The sequence below is a fragment of the Streptopelia decaocto genome (assembly GCF_964273445.1).
Source record: "Streptopelia decaocto genome assembly, chromosome: 3".
NCBI lineage: Eukaryota > Metazoa > Chordata > Aves > Columbiformes > Columbidae > Streptopelia > Streptopelia decaocto.
The window spans coordinates 60,063,306-60,081,477 of NC_138656.1; the positions used below are offsets into that span (position 1 = coordinate 60,063,306).

The 18,172-nt window shown below is 42.9% G+C and overlaps 1 protein-coding gene across 1 annotated transcript; it reads right to left on the reverse strand.

The window, feature by feature from the left end:
• Positions 1-4,665: 4,665 nt before the first annotated feature.
• On the reverse strand, positions 4,666-11,377 carry SMIM28 (small integral membrane protein 28; the record flags this gene model as incomplete). Its single annotated transcript, XM_082048946.1, has 2 exons — positions 4,666-5,073; positions 11,267-11,377. The coding sequence occupies 2 exons, from the start codon at positions 11,375-11,377 to the stop codon at positions 4,666-4,668; spliced, it is 519 nt and encodes a 172-aa protein (XP_081905072.1).
• Between the last annotated feature and the right edge of the window lie 6,795 nt (positions 11,378-18,172).

The window sequence follows — 18,172 nt, forward strand, 5'->3', positions numbered from 1 at the left end:
CTCCTGGAGCTGCTGAGTGGCTTTGGCACGTTGTTATCATTTCCAGCACCCTGAGGCACACAGGGAAACACCTCTTGACGGCCTCAGTCGGAAACCACGTTTAAGGGGTGGGGGGGAAGCCCTTGTACGGGTGCGGGCGGCTGCTCCCACACCGGCCCACGGTGCCGGTCCTCAGTCAGCCGGCGGCAGCTGTTTCGCTGCCCGGGGTACGCACGAGGGGAGAGAAACCTTCACGGCAATTGTCACAACGGGCGGTGAGACTATGGGGGGGCTGAAAAAGAGGCTTAGTGGGGGGGGGGGGGGGGGGGTGGTATGCACAGACAGCAGCCGCAGCCACCGCTCCCAGCTGCTACGTGCCGGCACTGCCAGGCTGGCTCGCCATTGGCTGCTTGCTGAGATGGGGCGGAGCCGCAGCCACCGCTCCCGGCTGCTATGGGCCGGCACTGCCAGGCTGGCTCGCCATTGGCTGCTTGCTGCGATGGGGCGGAGCCGCGCCGCTCCTGCCGGGCGGGGGCCGGCAGAGCCGGGTCCGTCCCGAGCACCGCCCGTGCTGCTCCGCGCCCTCCGCCGCGCCGTGAGCGACCGCCGCCTTCCCCGGTGCTGGCTGGTCCCACAAAAACACCGCCGCTCGTCGGTTGGCGCATATTTAACCCTTGGGCGCAGGCGGTGCTTTCTCAGCGCGGGGTCTGCTCTGGAGCAGGCGCGGTGGCCTGGCAAGTGCAAACCAGCGAGTCGCCAGTCAGATTTCAGCACAGCAAGGAGTAGGTGACAGATGCTCAGTCTGTGTACAAGCGTGAAAAAATTTCTCCAAGATTTTTAGTTTCTGAGCTCCTACTCTGGCTGCAAAGAGTTTTCTTTCCCCTTCAAGTAAAAGAAGAGAGGATACTCTTATCAATGTTAAACCATTGCATTATTATGGAAGATATGTGCTGCATACTTCCGCTGGTTATTGACTAGAACCACTTTGTATAAACTACCTGTGGTGTCTTCCTTTTAATGTCTTCTGAACAAGAAACTTGCGTGTGTGTGAGGTGTATGTGCATCTTGGTCTACAGAGTAATGGACCCATGTCAGTAAGAGACTGACAGCCCTTACAGAGACGCCAGGCCACAGAGATTGCCCTCTAAGCTTTTGAAAGCCTCTTTAATAAAAGGAGGCCTGTATTGTTCCATAGCTTTGCACTAAGTATAAACAAGGGGTTGTATATACATAATGAGTCTTGTAATGCTTAATGGAAAACTGAAATACAATTACCCTTCGCATCACAGTGAGTTCACAACTTGTAAATCTTTACGTGTGTATTAGCAGACATTAATATTTAGTAAGTCCTGATCTTTACCAGATTTAAACAAAGAAAAATGTATATAAGGACCTTGTGGTTATAAAGTACAGTGCCTAGGTTACGGTGATCTCTGGATGCATGTGAAATTTTGTGGTATCAAATTTTCAAAGAAACAGACATCTGATTTCTTACAAAACTTGGAAATAATGAACAAAATTTACTTTGATATAGCTTTAGGGCACAGGAACAGGGAAGGATACAGAGAAGACATCTAATCCATTCCTTGCTCCAACTAGGATCCTTCATCACTCCTGACAGATGTTTGTCTAACTTCTTAATGTGTCCAGATGACGCTGTCAGTGCTTTATGGTACTTTCAGACTGTATTTCACTTTTAAGAATTTATTTTCTGACTTAATCTTCCAGCACTTTAAGATCACTAGCACCAGTCCAGTTTGCTGCAGGCTTGAAGGTTGTTTATTTTACTTTGTTTGCAGTTGCCTTTTCTGTCTCTCTTAATGTCTCTCCTCAGTCTTCTTGTCTATGGCCTCAACTCCTACATCTTTCTTTTAGATGATGTGCTCTAGACCTTGAAGTTTCAGATTAGTGGAGCTGAAATGAAAGGTTTTTTCCCCCCTATGCTTATGGTTGCTGTATTGCTAGAGACAAGTTCCTTTCAGATGGAGAGGTCTCCTCTTGGATGTGGAAAGTGTTTGCCCCAGGGGCCTGATAGCTGGTCCACACCAGTAGCACTAATACCAATACTGTGGTTACTGGCATGTAAGTCACTGCAGGCTGATATGATCAGAGGTAGCTTCTAGGCAATGGAGATGAATTTCAATATCTTTGCATGAGAAACATCCTCTTTTTTTGTCCTACTGGACCTTTTTTTTGGAGTGGAGATTTAAGAGTGAGATGCTGGTTAGATTAAAACCCACTAGGGACAATTAACATGCAAGACTAGACAAATCTGTGCTGGAATGAGGTAAGGGATACTAATTCCAGATGGAATAAAAAGCAGTCTATTAAAAAGCATAATTTCAGGCATGAGGGTGTACCTGCTCATTCGTATTTGAGCAAGTATTGGGTTTTAATAGTCTATGGTAATTCAAACAAACGTAAACTACTTGTGTAAGGCAGGATTTGGGAGTTATCCAATACATACTGTGTCAGAGACAATCACGCTCCATATTTTTTTGAGATATAGCAATTCTGGACTCGTTCTAGAAGTGTATCGGTCTTGGTCACAACAAATATAACTCAAGAAGTTACCTTAGTTGGAACTAAGGTAACTGGAGAGCAGTTTAGAGTGATGAGCCCAGGGGTTGTGTTTCGGGAGCTGCCCTGGTAAGGGTAAACAAGAAATTGTGCTGAAGAACAGTGTAACTCATTTCAGAACACAGCAGGTCTTTTCAGGCAAAATATGCTCAATTCAATATGACGACAGCTGAATTATCAAGCATACCTGTGCAATTCTGCTGAAGTTAGTGGCATATACAGACACCAGAGGCAGAAGTGATTTATCTTTCAACCTCAAACCTTTGTACCTTGCTAATTAGGTAGAATGTTGTTTGGGGCGCTTGCATTTTCCAGCTTTGCTTGTAGCTGGCAACAGCTGCATGTACCAGATATTAAGGAGGTAAACAAAATGCAGGGAAACAGTAAAATACTTTTGAATGCATCAGCAAATACCAAAAACTCATCCCAGACATGATCTGAAAAGAAAAATGGTTGATTGTATTTAGTTTTGTCCAAAAGCTGCTGCTTTTCTTACAGTTTGGTGACCAAAAGGGAACATTAGAAAAGGTAATGATCTCAAAAGTATATTTCAAGAAAATAATCCCATTTCTGAATTACAAAAGGCAGATATTTTCTTTCTTATTTTATGGGAAATGTGTGAGTGGGATCATCCATTTTGACCTGGACTACTTGGTTACTGTGGTGATGTGATTTTGCCACTGTCAACTTAACAACATGAAATTTAACTACCTGCAGCTCAAAAGTGGCCTTTCTTCTGCTGTATAGTGATTGTTTCTTCTTCCATTATTCTGGTGTGTGGTGGTGGTGTTGTTTTTTAAGGAATGTGGTACATTCATAAAGCAGGGTTGGCTGACATTGACACGTCATCAGAATTGCTGGAATCACAATGTGCAATTCAGGACAGCCTGTGGGTTTAGGAGTTCTGTCAAGCCTGCACACAATAGTATGTAGTATTATACTTGTTAATGTTGGGAAGCCACAGACAAATGTAATGTCCTGGAATAACTGACACCCGCAAGGGAGAAGCTGTCATAACTTTTGAGGCTGTCAGGATTCCATAACAAGAGAATCTGTCAACATAGTGAAAATGCTATCCTGTAAGAAAAAATTACAGATAATGTCATTGTCTAAGAGTGTGTGCAAACTCTCCTGAGAAGCTGAACCACTGTCCCCAATGCACTTGAATTAGATTTACTTTGCTGTAGTGATGAAGGGAAAGGGAGTATATTGCCATTTTGAAATACAGACCAGATTTTTTTTTTTTTTTTCTTGTGCATTTGCATTTGATTTTATTTTCCCCCAATTCTTTTACAGGCTGCACCAAATAGGTGACAGGGTTTATTGTTGTAGACTTGTAAATTGGAAAAGAAGTCAAGCCAGTAGTCTGCAGGGTGTGTACCTTGCAGACTTTGGCAAGTAGCTTGCAGCAACAGTGCGAGTGTGCTCTTGTGTGGTGCTCCTGGAGTTTTCCTCACCCAGAATGCTCAGGTCTTCCCTTGTTGTCCTCATTGTTCAACTGTGATAAAAGGCAGCCTTTATCCGCAGTGCACATTTGAACCTTTGGGACAGTTGCTGGAAATTTGGTAGAAATTATACATTTATTTGCTTTCCTGAGAGCTGTTGTGATCATTCCAGAGTACTGCAGAATGTTGTGATGTTGACACACGCAGGCTGAGTAAATCAGCTTGTCAGAAACTCTATTAAAAATAAACACATAAAAAAAGAAAAAGCCGAAGTGGAATAGGTATGTGCTAAAAGCCCTTTTAGTGACTGGAGAATCTATAGCATAATTCATGTTTCCTTGTAGCTGAGGGATTGCAGAGGGACAGATTCCCACCTGTCCTCAAGTTTAATCCTGGCATGACACGCTTTGTTAAACTGGAATTTCTGCATTACCAGACTGGGATGGATCTGGTGCTAGGCTGTGTGTGTATGCTCACCACAAATGGAAGGTGGAGAATCCTAGGATGAGGTGAAGACACTCATTCCCTGTCACTCCACGTTTCTTGCCTCATTAACTCATTGGTTTGGTGCCTCATCTAGGGTCCTTCCGCTCGTTTTAAAGGCCATAGCAGTTCCACGGTTGTGCCTTGAGAGGCTGCATGCTTCAGCTGAGGTGCTTCCCTAGGAAGTTGATTTGGTGCTGCTGGCCTGCAGCGCGTTCTCTTCGTAAGGAGGCACTGGGTCTGGAGAGAGCTCAATGTGAGCCTCCTCCAGGGAAGTCTTCATGGTGGCCTCCTCGTAGGAGGGAGGCAAACACACGGTGAGGAACGTGGCGTCAGGGAGCAGGGTGGAGTAGTGGAACCTCTGCTCGCTGTTCCAGGGCAGCACGGAAAGGAAATTGGACACGTCGTGCTCGGGCAGGACCTCGGGGAGGTCGATGCTGAAGATCTGCCCCTGTGGAGCGGGGTGCTGGCAGCGGCGGTACAGGAAGAGCAGCAGGAATGCCAGGAAGAGCATCATGGTGGCAGGCAAGATGATGCACAGAAATGGTTCTATGTCGTCTTTGGTTGAAGTTGTCTGTTGTCTGCTCTGTAATTAAAGCAAATAGGTAGAGTATTGGATTCCTGGAGCCCTCTTAATCGGAGATCAAATGCACATTCTCTACCTCCCCCTGCTATCACCTGGCCATTGCTTTTTCAAATTACTTTCTGTCTGCATTAGTGGCACTTAATATATTTTGCAAGCTTGTGATTTGTCGAATTGTATTTGGTTATCCATTAAAACAAAATACTTTGCAACTCTCCCACTTCTGTTGTCTCTAGTTGTCAAAGAGTGGTGGGTTTCTAGAAAACCCTGTCTCCATGGGTCAAAAAACCCAACAACCTAGAACTGTATGTATTTTTGTATGAGATTTTGTTACTCTTGGATTATGCTGGGACCAGTCCTTTCTGTGAGAGATTCATTAAGCTTTTAAAACCTGGGAGAACACTGAATTGCAGAGGAATAGGGCTGTTGATCCACCATCTAGTGTTGTATCTTTCAATTTGGAAAACTCTAAAGAAAAAAATATTACAACAACTATCCCTTTCATCAGGACCCACTGCCTACAGTACTTCTGTGGGCTGTTCTAACCTTACAGGCCAGCCTCAAATAAAACATAGTATGTCAGGACAGACTGGACTGGGCTCTTTCTTGAGATTGTTCTGCCAGCTATTCAAGAATCACAGAATCATTTTCCCTGGAAAAATAACTTCTAGTATAAGAGTAAAAGCAGCTGTGACTGTTCAGCTTAGCCTCCTGCAAAATACAACACAAAAAGCCTCAGTCCTACAGCTTTTGAATTATGCTGTAGTATTAACAGGAGTTATAAGCTAGTTTTTTTTAAATAACATTCATGCTCTTCTGTTGTGTTAGCTTCACTTCTGAAATGTAATCTATCCTATTTCCAGTCTGACTCTGTCTAGCTGTAGCTTTTAGTAACTGTCTGTCATTCAGAGTCTAGTCTAGAGAGGCAGGAAAAACCCCAAACCCTAAAATGCTGCTTATTATCAAATCATTCGCTTTGCAAGTACTTGAAGACTGTAATCAGATGGCTTTTTCATATTTTTATAGTGAGACTAAACAGATCAATAAATCAAATTTCCTTTAATTTGAATGAAAACAGCTTTTAGAGCTTGGGGAACTCAAGTGGTTCTTTCCTCAAAGCATCTGGAAGCAGGGATGCAAATGGTCTGTTTGCAGTAAGGGCTTTGTGAAAAGGGCCAGTAGCTCCAGTGCCCCCTTCCTAGTCTATGCAAACTTTCTTTGCTTATTCTTCCAAGAATCATGGTCATTATTTTAACTGCAAAATCACGCTGTAACCTACAGTCAACTGATTATTTACCAGGCAATTTTTACCTCTACAATTTTGTGTCATGTTAGGAAATTCTTAGTGTGCGGTCATGCCTAAGAAAAATAAAGTAAATAGGTTTTGATTTCTGACAAATAGTGTAGGGGAGAATTCTGCTTTTCTTTCTTGAGGTAATGTATGTCTGAGGCCAAAGCCATTAAAGTAATCTTAAAATACACTGAAACTATTGTGGATTAGTCATTAAGCTTTTTTTTTCCTTCTTCTTTTCCAGCTGTCTTTTTCCACAAAAATGCATACTAAAGAGCTATCTTGTATTTACTGATCATTTCTTATTAAAGAGTTTCTGGCAGTACAAGCTGTTGTCTTCCCTGACCATTAAATGAGCTACAGGAAACAGCAGAGTTGGAAGAAACTCTTCAGCTATTATTCTAATGAAGGCATTACATAATATTTTTTAAATGGTGTTTTCTTTAAAAAAATCTTTAACACTTTGTTATTGTATCTTATGACATGCATAAAACACTTCCCAGGAAAAATGAATTAAAACGTTATTACCACGTTTGTGCACTATGTATATTGATACTCACTGATACTGTTACATTATCAATACTTTTATAATGAAGATTTAGAAAAGCTGAGCTTCTATTAGACAGCATTTTTCATGATAATGAATAATTCAATGAAGAGCACATTTTTGAGATCCAAATGTAAGTTTTAGGTTTAATTTGTAGGGAGCAAGCTTTTAAGTTGGGTTGAGGTGGTATTTTTTGGATCTGCGAGTTGCACACTAGTGTCTTTTTTTTGTAAGGACAGAAGGTGAGATTGTCAGTGTTTCCGACATGAGACTAGTAAATGGTATGGAAAGCCCTGATTCTCTTACCTTTAAATTCAGTGCAACTTGCCTTTGAATTTCACCGAAAGGAAGTTTGTGTTTTAAATAATGGCCAAGAATGACGTATCCTTCGTATGCTGATGGAAACACAGATGAGTTTTAAGGTCATGGCAATGTCAGGCAATGACATGTCCTGGTATGAGACATGGCCTTATACAAAGGCTGGTTGTCTGAGAATCCGCAGGATGGTGAGGAGACAGAGGGAGGGAGTGGTGGGTTGGATGTGGATTTGAAGCACAAAATAAGAACTGATGTTCCTGAAGTGAAGAGCTGGGGACTCATCAGGGGAAGGAGGAGTGGAGAAGAGTGTCGATCAGAATTGTGCACCAGTGTGGATGGAGAACTTCGGCTTGTGAGGAGGGTACACAAGATGTAAAGCCGTGGGGGCGAAAGCCAAAAGGGATCTGAGAATGAGGGCAGTAGGATTGGGTAGGACTGAGAAGTCTGGGGAGCAAATGTTGAGGCTTCTCTCTCACTGCACCAGTCCCATTCTTGTTGCAGAAGAAGAAAAAAGGCTGGTGCTGAACTTGGAGGCAGGGGAAGGCAAAGTTAAGCTTGACAGAAGAAACTAACAAATGGTCTTGGATATCAGGGGAATGCTTTGCTCCAAAGCCTCATTTGGAAGCCAGCAGTCAGGCCTTTCAAAGAACTATCTGCCCATGCAATTATGTAAGATGTATTCTTGTTGGAAGGGCCAGTTTGTATCTAATGGTAAGAAAATGGAAGAAGAGAAGCTATTATATTTGTAGTATGAGCTAGCTTAGAGTACCACAGTCTGTGAAGTAGGTATAAAAGGACAACCTAGATTCATTTGGGTGTCAGCATGGTTACTGGGCTGAAAACTTAAAAAAAAAAAAGTTGCAAACTCAAGGCTGAGTAAATGTCAGTGTTTTGGAAATCCGTGAATCTTTAATTTGAACCACAATGCACGTAATTTTTAATTACATTATTGTGTACAAGGTGCCTACTGTCGGGTTGTGATAGATTCCTTAGGGAAGGAGACCACAGTAGCTCAGTGTAATGTGTTGCAGGATGTGTAGAGTATGTAGTGACTGAGTCAGGAGACTGAGGGAAGAGAGAGGATTGCCTGCTGGTTAGGGATTCCATTCCACATGTGCCCAGCAATGTGTATAAAACAAGACATAAGAAATTTGTAATTTGAAGAAGATGCGGTAAAGAAGACCCTGCGCTGTATGCTGAGAAATGTGGGGAGAGTAACACGAGTGGCTAGTAATGAAGTGCATGCTGTGTTCCATGCAGTTGTGAAAGAACAGTAAGTATGTCATACTACAATCTGCAAAATAGTAGCATGTGAGGCAGGTAGGATTAAGGATTGGGTAATATGTCTTTTTGTATGCTAACAGGTGACATTAAGGACCAGTTTTCCCCAGTCTGTGTTTCAAAGTGTCCATACTTTTTAAACACAGCTAACATTAAGCCTTAGCTGTCCTATTTGGGTGAAATAATCCATAGGCTACTTAGAGTATTTGAGTTGAAATTCTTTTAAACAAGTTAATACTGCCCCATAGATGCCCAGAACCTGAAGCATAAATCACAGGAAGTGACATATCTGTTTTATTACTGCCTCCTGCCAAACATTTTACATGAACTAATTTACATTCAGATATAGCTCAAAAATCTGATTAACTTATTGTAGGTATATCCATATATATATATATCTCGAATGTATTGGGAGACAACTGAGCAGTATTAGTCTCTTTTTCTGCTATGGTTTTGTGCCTATTTCTGGGATGAGTGGCTAAGGGGCTACTGAAGAATGTTGCAAAGATCTTGACGTTAGGACTTGGAAAAATCTTTTAGCCATAAAAACACAGATTATACAAAAAACAGAAATAATTTTAATTAAATTAAACAAAGGTCACTGAGGGGAAAAAAAAATATTTGCTCTGAAGTTCTAAAATTAACTTCTAAAACTGAAACTCTAAAATGAGAACAGGAACCAGTGTGTGTAAGTATCAGAAATAACTGCCAGAACTGGAGAATAAAATGATCTAGAAATGAGATTGAATCTTGAGTAATTGAAATGGAAGTGTAAGCAAGTAAACCAGCTGAAGAACATATATAAAACAAGATCATCCACTGTTTAACAACTGGAATTTCCAAACCAAGCATATGAAGTGACTGAGGGAGTTATTTGTTTGTGTTTTCTTAACTGGTTTGATTTTGATGCTGCTGCTTCACTGGAGGTCCGAGTGGTCTGCCCATATTATCACAAGCAGCTATTGTTGGGTTTATAATTGAAAAAAATAAGGCTCTGGCTTCCAGCATGAAATAAGTTACAGACACATAAATACAGGAAAAATATCCTTTATAAAGAGAAAGGCAGAAAGGGACATGGTGGTAAAAGGGATTATGTTTCTAAAAAGTCCTCTGTTTTCCCAGAACTGATTTTTAGTAGGATGGTTTGGCCATTGTAAGCTCACGTTTATTCTCTTCCTTTCATTTATATCTTTGTAGGAACTGAAGCAGAGGGTCAGTTTTCCAAAACACTGAGCACAGGCTGGAAGTAGTAAAGCCTTTCATTAGTAATCTGTCTGCCTGCATTTTTTTAATGTGTTGAGCATGTAGAATTGCCAGCTTACAGATTATGTGACCCATATCAGTTTAGATGAGCTTTTACTCGTGTCTGTTGATAAAGGAATGAAATGCAAAGTGCAGCCCAGTTCTGTAGTATTTCCATGATGAGTAATGGAATGGGTTTAGAATTGAGCTCTTTGTCTAGACCAAAGAAGCCTTGTTCCTGGCTTTAAAGGGCATTCCCTTTATAAGGCCAAACATGAATTTGAAGGAAAATTTGTGTAAGGATGGGAAAATGAAAGTTTATTTGGCTTGCTTAAATTCCCATTGAAGTGTTTTTTTCATTGGTGCTAGGATTTATTATGTTGTTAATGATTTGTTAGGGTACTTAGCACTTTATTAAAATTATTTTTAATATACCATATATTTATGCTAATATCTTTTGAAGTTGTATCAGGAAACTGATACTTCTGAAATGTTTTAAGTGAATTTGGAACAAAGTCTACTTTGAAGTTGTTAAGCTGTGGTCCACGCATAGGTGCTTTTCCAAACTCCATCCTACTTCTTAAAGCTGATTTGTTATTGCTTGTAAAAAGCAAAACCATATAACTCTGGCAAACAGGTAAACATTTTTATGTGTTTTTGTGTACATTAATAATTTTAAAGTGAGCCTATATTTACACTGAATTTTCAAATACTTGTTAGAATGTGACTCTACTGCTGTTTGTTGCCCACTGTCAGACAAAACCAGTCTAACTCTGGCAATGTTACTGATGAGGTAGACTGTTAAAACTGTAGAGGCATTTAAAATCTACTTTTTCTCCTGTTTTGACCCCCCCACCTCCTATCCCCTTTTCTTTTACAACAATACACTTGATATCTCAGCTGTGTAGCACAGCCAGTTCATTTGCTAATACTACTTGACTCAGACATTTACTGGGGATATATATGCACCTTAAATTGTTATTTGTGATCAGAGAAACCCTTTTGCTGTCTCCCAGACAAAGCCAGAAAGGCAGGCTGTGGATTTTCATCTCCGATGGCCTCTTTCCTCCCCCCACTTGCCTGCATGTGATCCTTTCTCAGAGAAGTAATCAGTGCACAGCTTAGGGAACCAGAGTTCATTCCTGACTGCTACCGACTCTTAACATCTGCAGAAAGGCTTCACGGGACCAGATCCAAAGTGTAAACGTGCATTTAAAAGAAAGGAAATCAAGGAACAGCAGAATGCATTATGCTTAAAAGAAATAATTAAACTTCTTTACTTGCCACTCCAGCAGGATTTTTCCATCTGAAGTTTTCTTTTCACCACAAATGTGTTTAAAACAACTTAACAGCAATAAATACATGCTCTGACTCTCTGTAATTGAGAGGTACTGCTTTAATGATATATCTCAAACACCAGGTATTTACTCTGTGCTACACATTGAGGCATTACACAGACATACACACACATGCAAAGTTGAAGGACATGCCACAGAGACGAGCAGAGGCGTACAGACCTGAAGCTCAGTTTCCAGAAGTGGCCCACCCGGTTCACTGTTTAGCCAGTCATAGTTTCCCCTGTCAGCGTGTCCAAATTTCCTCCAGCTGCTGCCCAAGAGCCACCTCATGCTTTCATTAACCTGGTCTTCTTTCTTCGTGCCTCCACCTTGCTTCACTGCTTGCAACTGTGTCCCCGCCTCCCAGCCTTGCCCCAGCTGGGCTGCTCGCAGCTAATGATCCCTCTTAAATGATATCCCGTTTACAGTGGGAAAAAAAGAAATTAGACACCCCTCCTCCCCTTGTCAGGAAGCCAAGCAAATAGATTTCAGAGCCTCTCTCTCCACTTCCAACTCAATCTCTCTGGATTTGCTTCGGTGGCCTACATTGCCAGCAAAGCTGGCATCAGGTATCCAGGAGCTGGGGCTGATAGTGCTCTGATTGGAGCGCTCCCTGCATTAGGATTATTAAAAGGGGAATTTGCATGTGAATCTGAGCCCACATGGTCATGACTCCATGTGGATAAGTAACACTCTGTATTTAGGGATCTAATAAACACGCTTTTCCAACAAAATAAAATAAATAAAACCTGTGCTTCTGTGTTGAGAGTGAAGGTCCACCCTCGGTTACACAGCACGAAGAGGAACCACAATCCAGGCAGGTTTTTTCTCCCTATTGCTGGAACATACAGTAAATAGTGAGGGTGGTTTCTGGTAGAGAGGCAAGGACATGAGGCTAAATGCTGTGCTGAATTATTTAGCGGTGTTAGGATGTAGATGTTAATGATAAATCCAGAGAGGGAGCTCTGCCAGGAAAGCTTTGGTCACTGAGATCATACCACTGCTTTCAGTAGTTATGAGTTATCAGTTCAGTTAAATCAGGACTCGTCCACAGCTTTCTAGGATACATGTTGTTAAATGGCAGTTGTTTCCAGCAAGAGGCCTTTGTGCTGTTTATGAAGAAAAAATTAAATCAGTGATGGTTGCTGACCTCTGAAGGGAGGAGTATTTAAGTTGAAAGTTGAATCAAAGTTTTAACTCTCACTGAAAACTTGTGTCTTTTTCTGCCTTGCCGTGAGCAGGAGGAGAGGCCGTTGGTAACATCCCATTCAACTGTGGTGTATTTGGCATGGTTTCTCAAGGCTAACCTGTTTAAGCAAAAGTTGTGTTCTGGACTTAGGATAGAAAACTGGGGTCAGAATTGTGACCTCTTCTTTCTCGATTGGATGTCCTTCTGTGAACTCTTCTCTGAGCTCACAGCTCCCAGAAAATTGCAGGCCTAAGGGGCAGCAGGCTGGCCTCTTACAGCTCCAACAACAGCTGCTGAAAGTGCCAGCACTGGCTGTTCTTGAGGAGAGGACTCTGGAAGAGCCTGTTCCAAGGCTGGATATGGTCCCTGTGGCTGCAGCGTGCAATGGGGATTTACCCCACAGGTGAACCTGGGCTGTGGGAAAATAGGAGGTTTTTTTGTTAAATCTGTCCTGTTTTGTTACCAAAGTTGCCATCCGAGCAGTGGATAGGGAACAGGAATTTTGAATGAAGGGTCCGCCTTGGTGCTGAAGCAGCTGCATCGTTCATTGGAAACTGGATCCCGCTCTTGTTTCTGCTGAGAGGTCCTGCATGAAGCTAGAAAAGCTTTTGCGTGCTTGTGAGAAGATTCCTACTTTCCTGGGCTTGTGAGCTGGGAAAGCACTGTCAGAGGTGCTGCAGCCAGAGCTTGGGGGAGTTGTGTTGTGAACTACGATGTCCCACGAGAAGCTGGGTCCTAAACATGACTTACCAGGTCGCACCAAGACTTTTGACTTTGTCTTTGCACTGTGGATGGAAGCAAGAATGGTGACCATCTTTCTGAATGTGGTGTTAAGAAAATAAATTCTTTAAGGAGCCTTGTGATTGTGTAGCTTAAATCTGTCATCTCATGTGCAAGCAGGAAACATTCATATACCATCTTAATTAGGGTCTTGATACAGCCCCTGAGATGATTAACACTATTTTTAAAAGCTTGCTGTAAATTTGCTTTGGGACTGTGCCATGAATAATGAGGAAAAGTAAAAAGTTATGTCCCCTTAAAGCATAAACACCCTATTTGGCATCCTTAGGTTGTAGTTAGATGAATTGTAGCCAAAATAAGGTGTGCTCTTTTAAGACTCACTGACCTGATTTACCAAATCTGCTTTGAATTTTTGACCTCTGGCAAATGTTTAAGAATGATTTAATTTTGTAGAGCTGAGGCCAAATGGGAATTTAGTGAAATGTGGTGGCCTTTATCATGCAGGTAATTAGAATATAAAATAATGATTGTCGTTCTCACTTTATAATTAGTGGGCCCAGCAGGAAAATTATTGAGAGCAGTAGAGATACTGTCTCTCTGCTCCCAGTGGTTGGATGCCCACTTGACACTCTGCCTGTGTAGAGATCATCTGCTTTTCTGCAGAACTAAACCAGCACCACTCAAGGCTGTGTTTGTGATGACAAATCTATTGCAGATTTCTGGCACACATAACACTGATTTCTCCTTCCCACAAAGAGTTCATAAATACCACCATAGCTTGGGCATGCTGCAGTGCGGAAGCTGGGAGGGGGAACATCCTTGAATCCAAGCCCCATGGCCAGACGTCAGGCTTGCTGCTTTGACGCATGGGAGAGTTAGACCTTTGGAGGTCTTCAGACCTTGACGTGTACAAAACTTGCTCCCTCTCCCCACACTGGCTTTGTTATTTGAAACAGTTTAATTTAGCAATTGCCCTCTCAAATAATCTGGAGAAAACAGCTGGCATGGAATGGTACCACCAAATTGACTGAAGTTTGGTATAGGTTTGTAAACAAACGCAACATGATGCTTTTAGCTGAGGCAGTATTGCTGGTATCACTTCCAATATTCTAGCAGGGGGGCAGGGAGAGACTTTCTGAGGAAGCCACTGCAGAAAATAGGCACCTCCACTGTCCTCAGTACGAAGCCCAAACTGTTTGTCAAAAAAATGTCATCTTTCTGATTTGCTGAGAAGTTCGAGGCCAGCAGTGCGAGTCTAGGCTGTGTTACCACTAGCACTGGTAGGGAACAGACCATCCACAGTGCTCTAGGTGCCTTTCAAATTTCTTGCTACTTTCTTCCACCAGTTGCTTTTGCTGCTTTCTACAGGCAGTGGTGGACCATCCCTGCTGGAATGACTGTGCTCTCATGTGTGAACAGTGCAAAACTAGGAATTGTAGTGGGTGAGGTGTTACCAGCATAAACTGTACTGCATTGTCAGGTGTAGATTCATTGGATGAAGTGAAGGGAGATCCTGTCTCTTGCCTATAACCAGCTGGTAGGTGCTTCTCTGTCCGTCAGGCAGGAGTGGCGTTGGCTCCTATCCATTCCCTTTCGCTTGGGTAATTAAGCAATTCATAATGATTGGCTCTTTTTTGATAAATTTTTCATGATATTGAGATTTTGGCTTTGCTTTTTTGTTAAATATCAGTACCTTTGTTTTTCCAAAACAAAACACCTTCTGAAGAGCAGTCTCCTTTCCCCCCGCCCCCCATCAAACTAAAATCACTGTCTCTTGACAGGGTAGATACAGGTTGGTATAACCCCAGTGAAAAGCAGGATTCTGGAGAGCAGCGTTTGTGGACAAGCTCCACAAAGGTTTGCTGTTGTTGTTTTTTGTTTGTTTGTCTGTTTTGTGTTTTTGATTTTCTTGTTTGTGTTTTTTTATTTTATTTCTGTCAATCTAGATTTAATCCCCTTCATTTACAGTTGGTCATCCTTACCCTGTTGTGTGTGGTTTTTTTTAAACTACTCTTTTGTCATTGCTTTAAGGCCAAGTGCAGCTCCAGAGCAGGAGAACTGTAGGTATAACCATGGTCTCCTACAGGTTAATGTCTCCAATTCCAGGTTTAGAGAAGTCCTTGTATCTTTCCTGTCACTAATCAGTGAATCTTCATTTTTTATTGTTAAAATGCTTAAAATATTTGAAAGCTTGAGGAAATACAGCTTTTGAAATCCATGCTCTGAAACATACTTAGCTGTAACAGTAAGAATCACAGTATCACAGTATGTCTGGGATTGGAAGGGACCTCAAAAGATCATCTAGTCCAATCCCCCTGCTGGAGCAGGAACGCCTAGGTGAGGTCGCACAGGAACATGTCCGGGTGGGTTTTGAATGTCTCCAGAGAAGGAGACTCCACAACCTCCCTGGGCAGCCTGTTCCAGTGTTCTGTCACCCTCACTGAGAAGAAGTTTCTTCTCAAATTTAAGTGGAACCTCTTGTGTTCCAGCTTGATCCCATTACCCCTTGTCCTATCATTGTTTGCCACCGAGAAGAGCCTGACTCCGTCCTCGTGGCACTCACCCTTTATATATTTATAAGCATTAATAAGGTCACCCCTCAGTCTCCTCTTCTCCAAACTAAAGAGACCCAGCTCCCTCAGCCTTTCCTCATAAGGGAGATGCTCCATTCCCTTCATCATCTTTGTTGCCCTATGCTGGACCCTCTCCAGCAGTTCCCTGTCCTTCTTGAACTGAGGGGTCCAGAACTGGACACAATATTCCAGATGGGGTCTCACCAGGGCGGAGTAGAGGGGAAGGAGAACCTCTCTCGATCTACTAACCACCCCCGTCTAATACACCCCAGGATGCCATTGGCCTTCTTGGCCACAAGGGCACAGTGCTGGCTCATGGTCATCCTGTTGTCCACCAGGACCCCGAGGTCCCTTTCCCCTACCCTGCTGGGTTGAAAATTACTTGTATAAACTAAACCAACTGATGTAGTAGGTAAGCTTGTACTGGGTTCCAATTGCCTTTATATGTGTGAGGATGAGCAGTGTGACAAACTGGACCAAAGACATGGTAGCGGTGGCCCTTCAGGCTCTGTAGACGGAAGGTTAAAGGTTGAGTACTGCTGGGTCCTTGAGTGGCCTCTTGGAGATGCAACAGAGAAACTGCGAGGAGAAAGCTGTGGTTCGCTGGAGGACAAGCTCAGGTAGCGGAGGTTGCCCCCTCCTCACTGACCGGCCTCTCACATGGGTCAGGCAGGTTATTTGCTCACCATGGGTGGCTTCCGTGCAGCTGCATCCCTGCCAGAACAGGGGCTGTAAATCGGGAGATGCTTGTTCAGCATTGTGCTCCATTGTCAAGGAAAGGCCCTTCTTCAGGACAAGGGAGAAAATTGTTCCCATCTGTGGACTTTTAAATCTGCAGGAAACTCCTTGAATTGAAGTGTGCATTATTTAACAGAGCATCATCTGAGAGGCTTTGGGCAATTTTGTGCTGTTTTAATTTAGGTGAACTGGAACATCCCTTTGCTTGAAATAAAGCACGTTTTGTGTTGTTTTAATTTAGGTGAACTTTGCTTGAAATAACACACTTTTTGTGTACTGTTGCAATTCAGAGTTCACATCTTGAAGCCAAGTCCCCAGTTGTGAATCTGGAGATTTCTATTACCAGCTTATGGGCAAGACGCACAGCTTCCTGCAACCTGTAAAATAAAGTTTGCTATAGAAATGAAATACGTTTTCCAATGCAGGGGTTATAAAGATATTTCAGAATTGACCAGTGCAAGGCTGTAAGGATAAGAGGGTAAAGGCACTGCCACAGTGTCCTCGGGCTGGGTTGATGAGAGTGTAGAGGTGTGTGAGTGGAAGTGTGCTATGGGATTGGAAATGAAAGGCCCTTGATATTAAAAAAAGGTGAAGCAGCATGCAGGACCTTCAAGAGGAAACCACGGATACAAAGGCAAAGGCTTGAAGTGGCTTCTTGAAACAAGAGACTTATCCAGGCAGCTGCGTGTGGCATTGAAAACAGGAGACAGTGAAAGAAATGTGTTGTCTGAGGGATGTGTGAATGATTGAAGGGGAATAATTACATGCTAGAAATACCTGGACAGTGTAGCTGCTGAGAACCGTTCTTTCATATGCACAGTCTGTCATGTCCTAAATCCAGGAGACTTTATTGTCATTTGAGACAGTATTGAGAAAATACCCACTGCAGTGACCCCCTCCTGGACCACAAGGGGGAAGGGGGTGCCCTGGGGTGTGTTCTGTTTCAGAGGGCAGTGCCTGCACTGATGCTGCTGTGCAAAATGTTGTTTCTGTGCAACACCCCAGCACTGCTCCGTGGGAACACTGCTACAGTGGGGAAGCCTTGGGTCCAGGCTGATTACACGTGGATTTTATTTTTAAAGAACAACTAGATCTTGCTTGGGGCAGTGATGTACAAACACAATCAGCTGTGAAACACATCAGCTGAGGCAATTGTTCAATTTGGTGTCTGCTGCACGATGGGGATCCTCTCATCCCATTTCCAGGCATAGCCTCATGCCCTCAAGGTCAAGTGACGGGGGGTGTCATGGCAGGAGGAACCAGGTGGCTGCTGTGGGGCATTGGGGCCTACCCGGGTGAGCAGTTAAGTGGTCCCAGGTTGTGGAGTCAGTGCTTGTTGTTATTCAAGGTTTTTTTCCTAACTGTATTTGGCTCCAGACATTTGCTTTTTGCCATGTGCAGGATGATGCTTCGTTGAAAGGGATGCTGGCAGCCTGGCTTGGTTCAATGGCTCAGCCTCTAGAAGAGAGAGTAAAAGTGAAATAGTTTGGCACTTGTGCCCTGCCCTGGGCTCATCTTTCTCATGCTGTTTTTCTTCAGCAATCACTGCAGATCCGTGCCGCTGTCTAGGATGGCACAGTTTACCCTATGCCCCCCACTATCCCTGGGGGACATTTAATGGTGATCACCCTTCTTGTCCTACCCTCAGTACATCTCTGCCTAAAAAACTGTGGCAGGCCATTCATTCCATCCCTCTTGCTGCTCTTGTTCCCCTGAAATGCTAAAGGAGATTTGATTGAAAACTTGTAAGAAAAAAAATATTAGCAAGCCAGATTTAACCTTCACTTTTTTATTTTTCCTTTTTTTTTCTTTTTCATGGTTGGTTTTGCAAACTAATAATCTTTA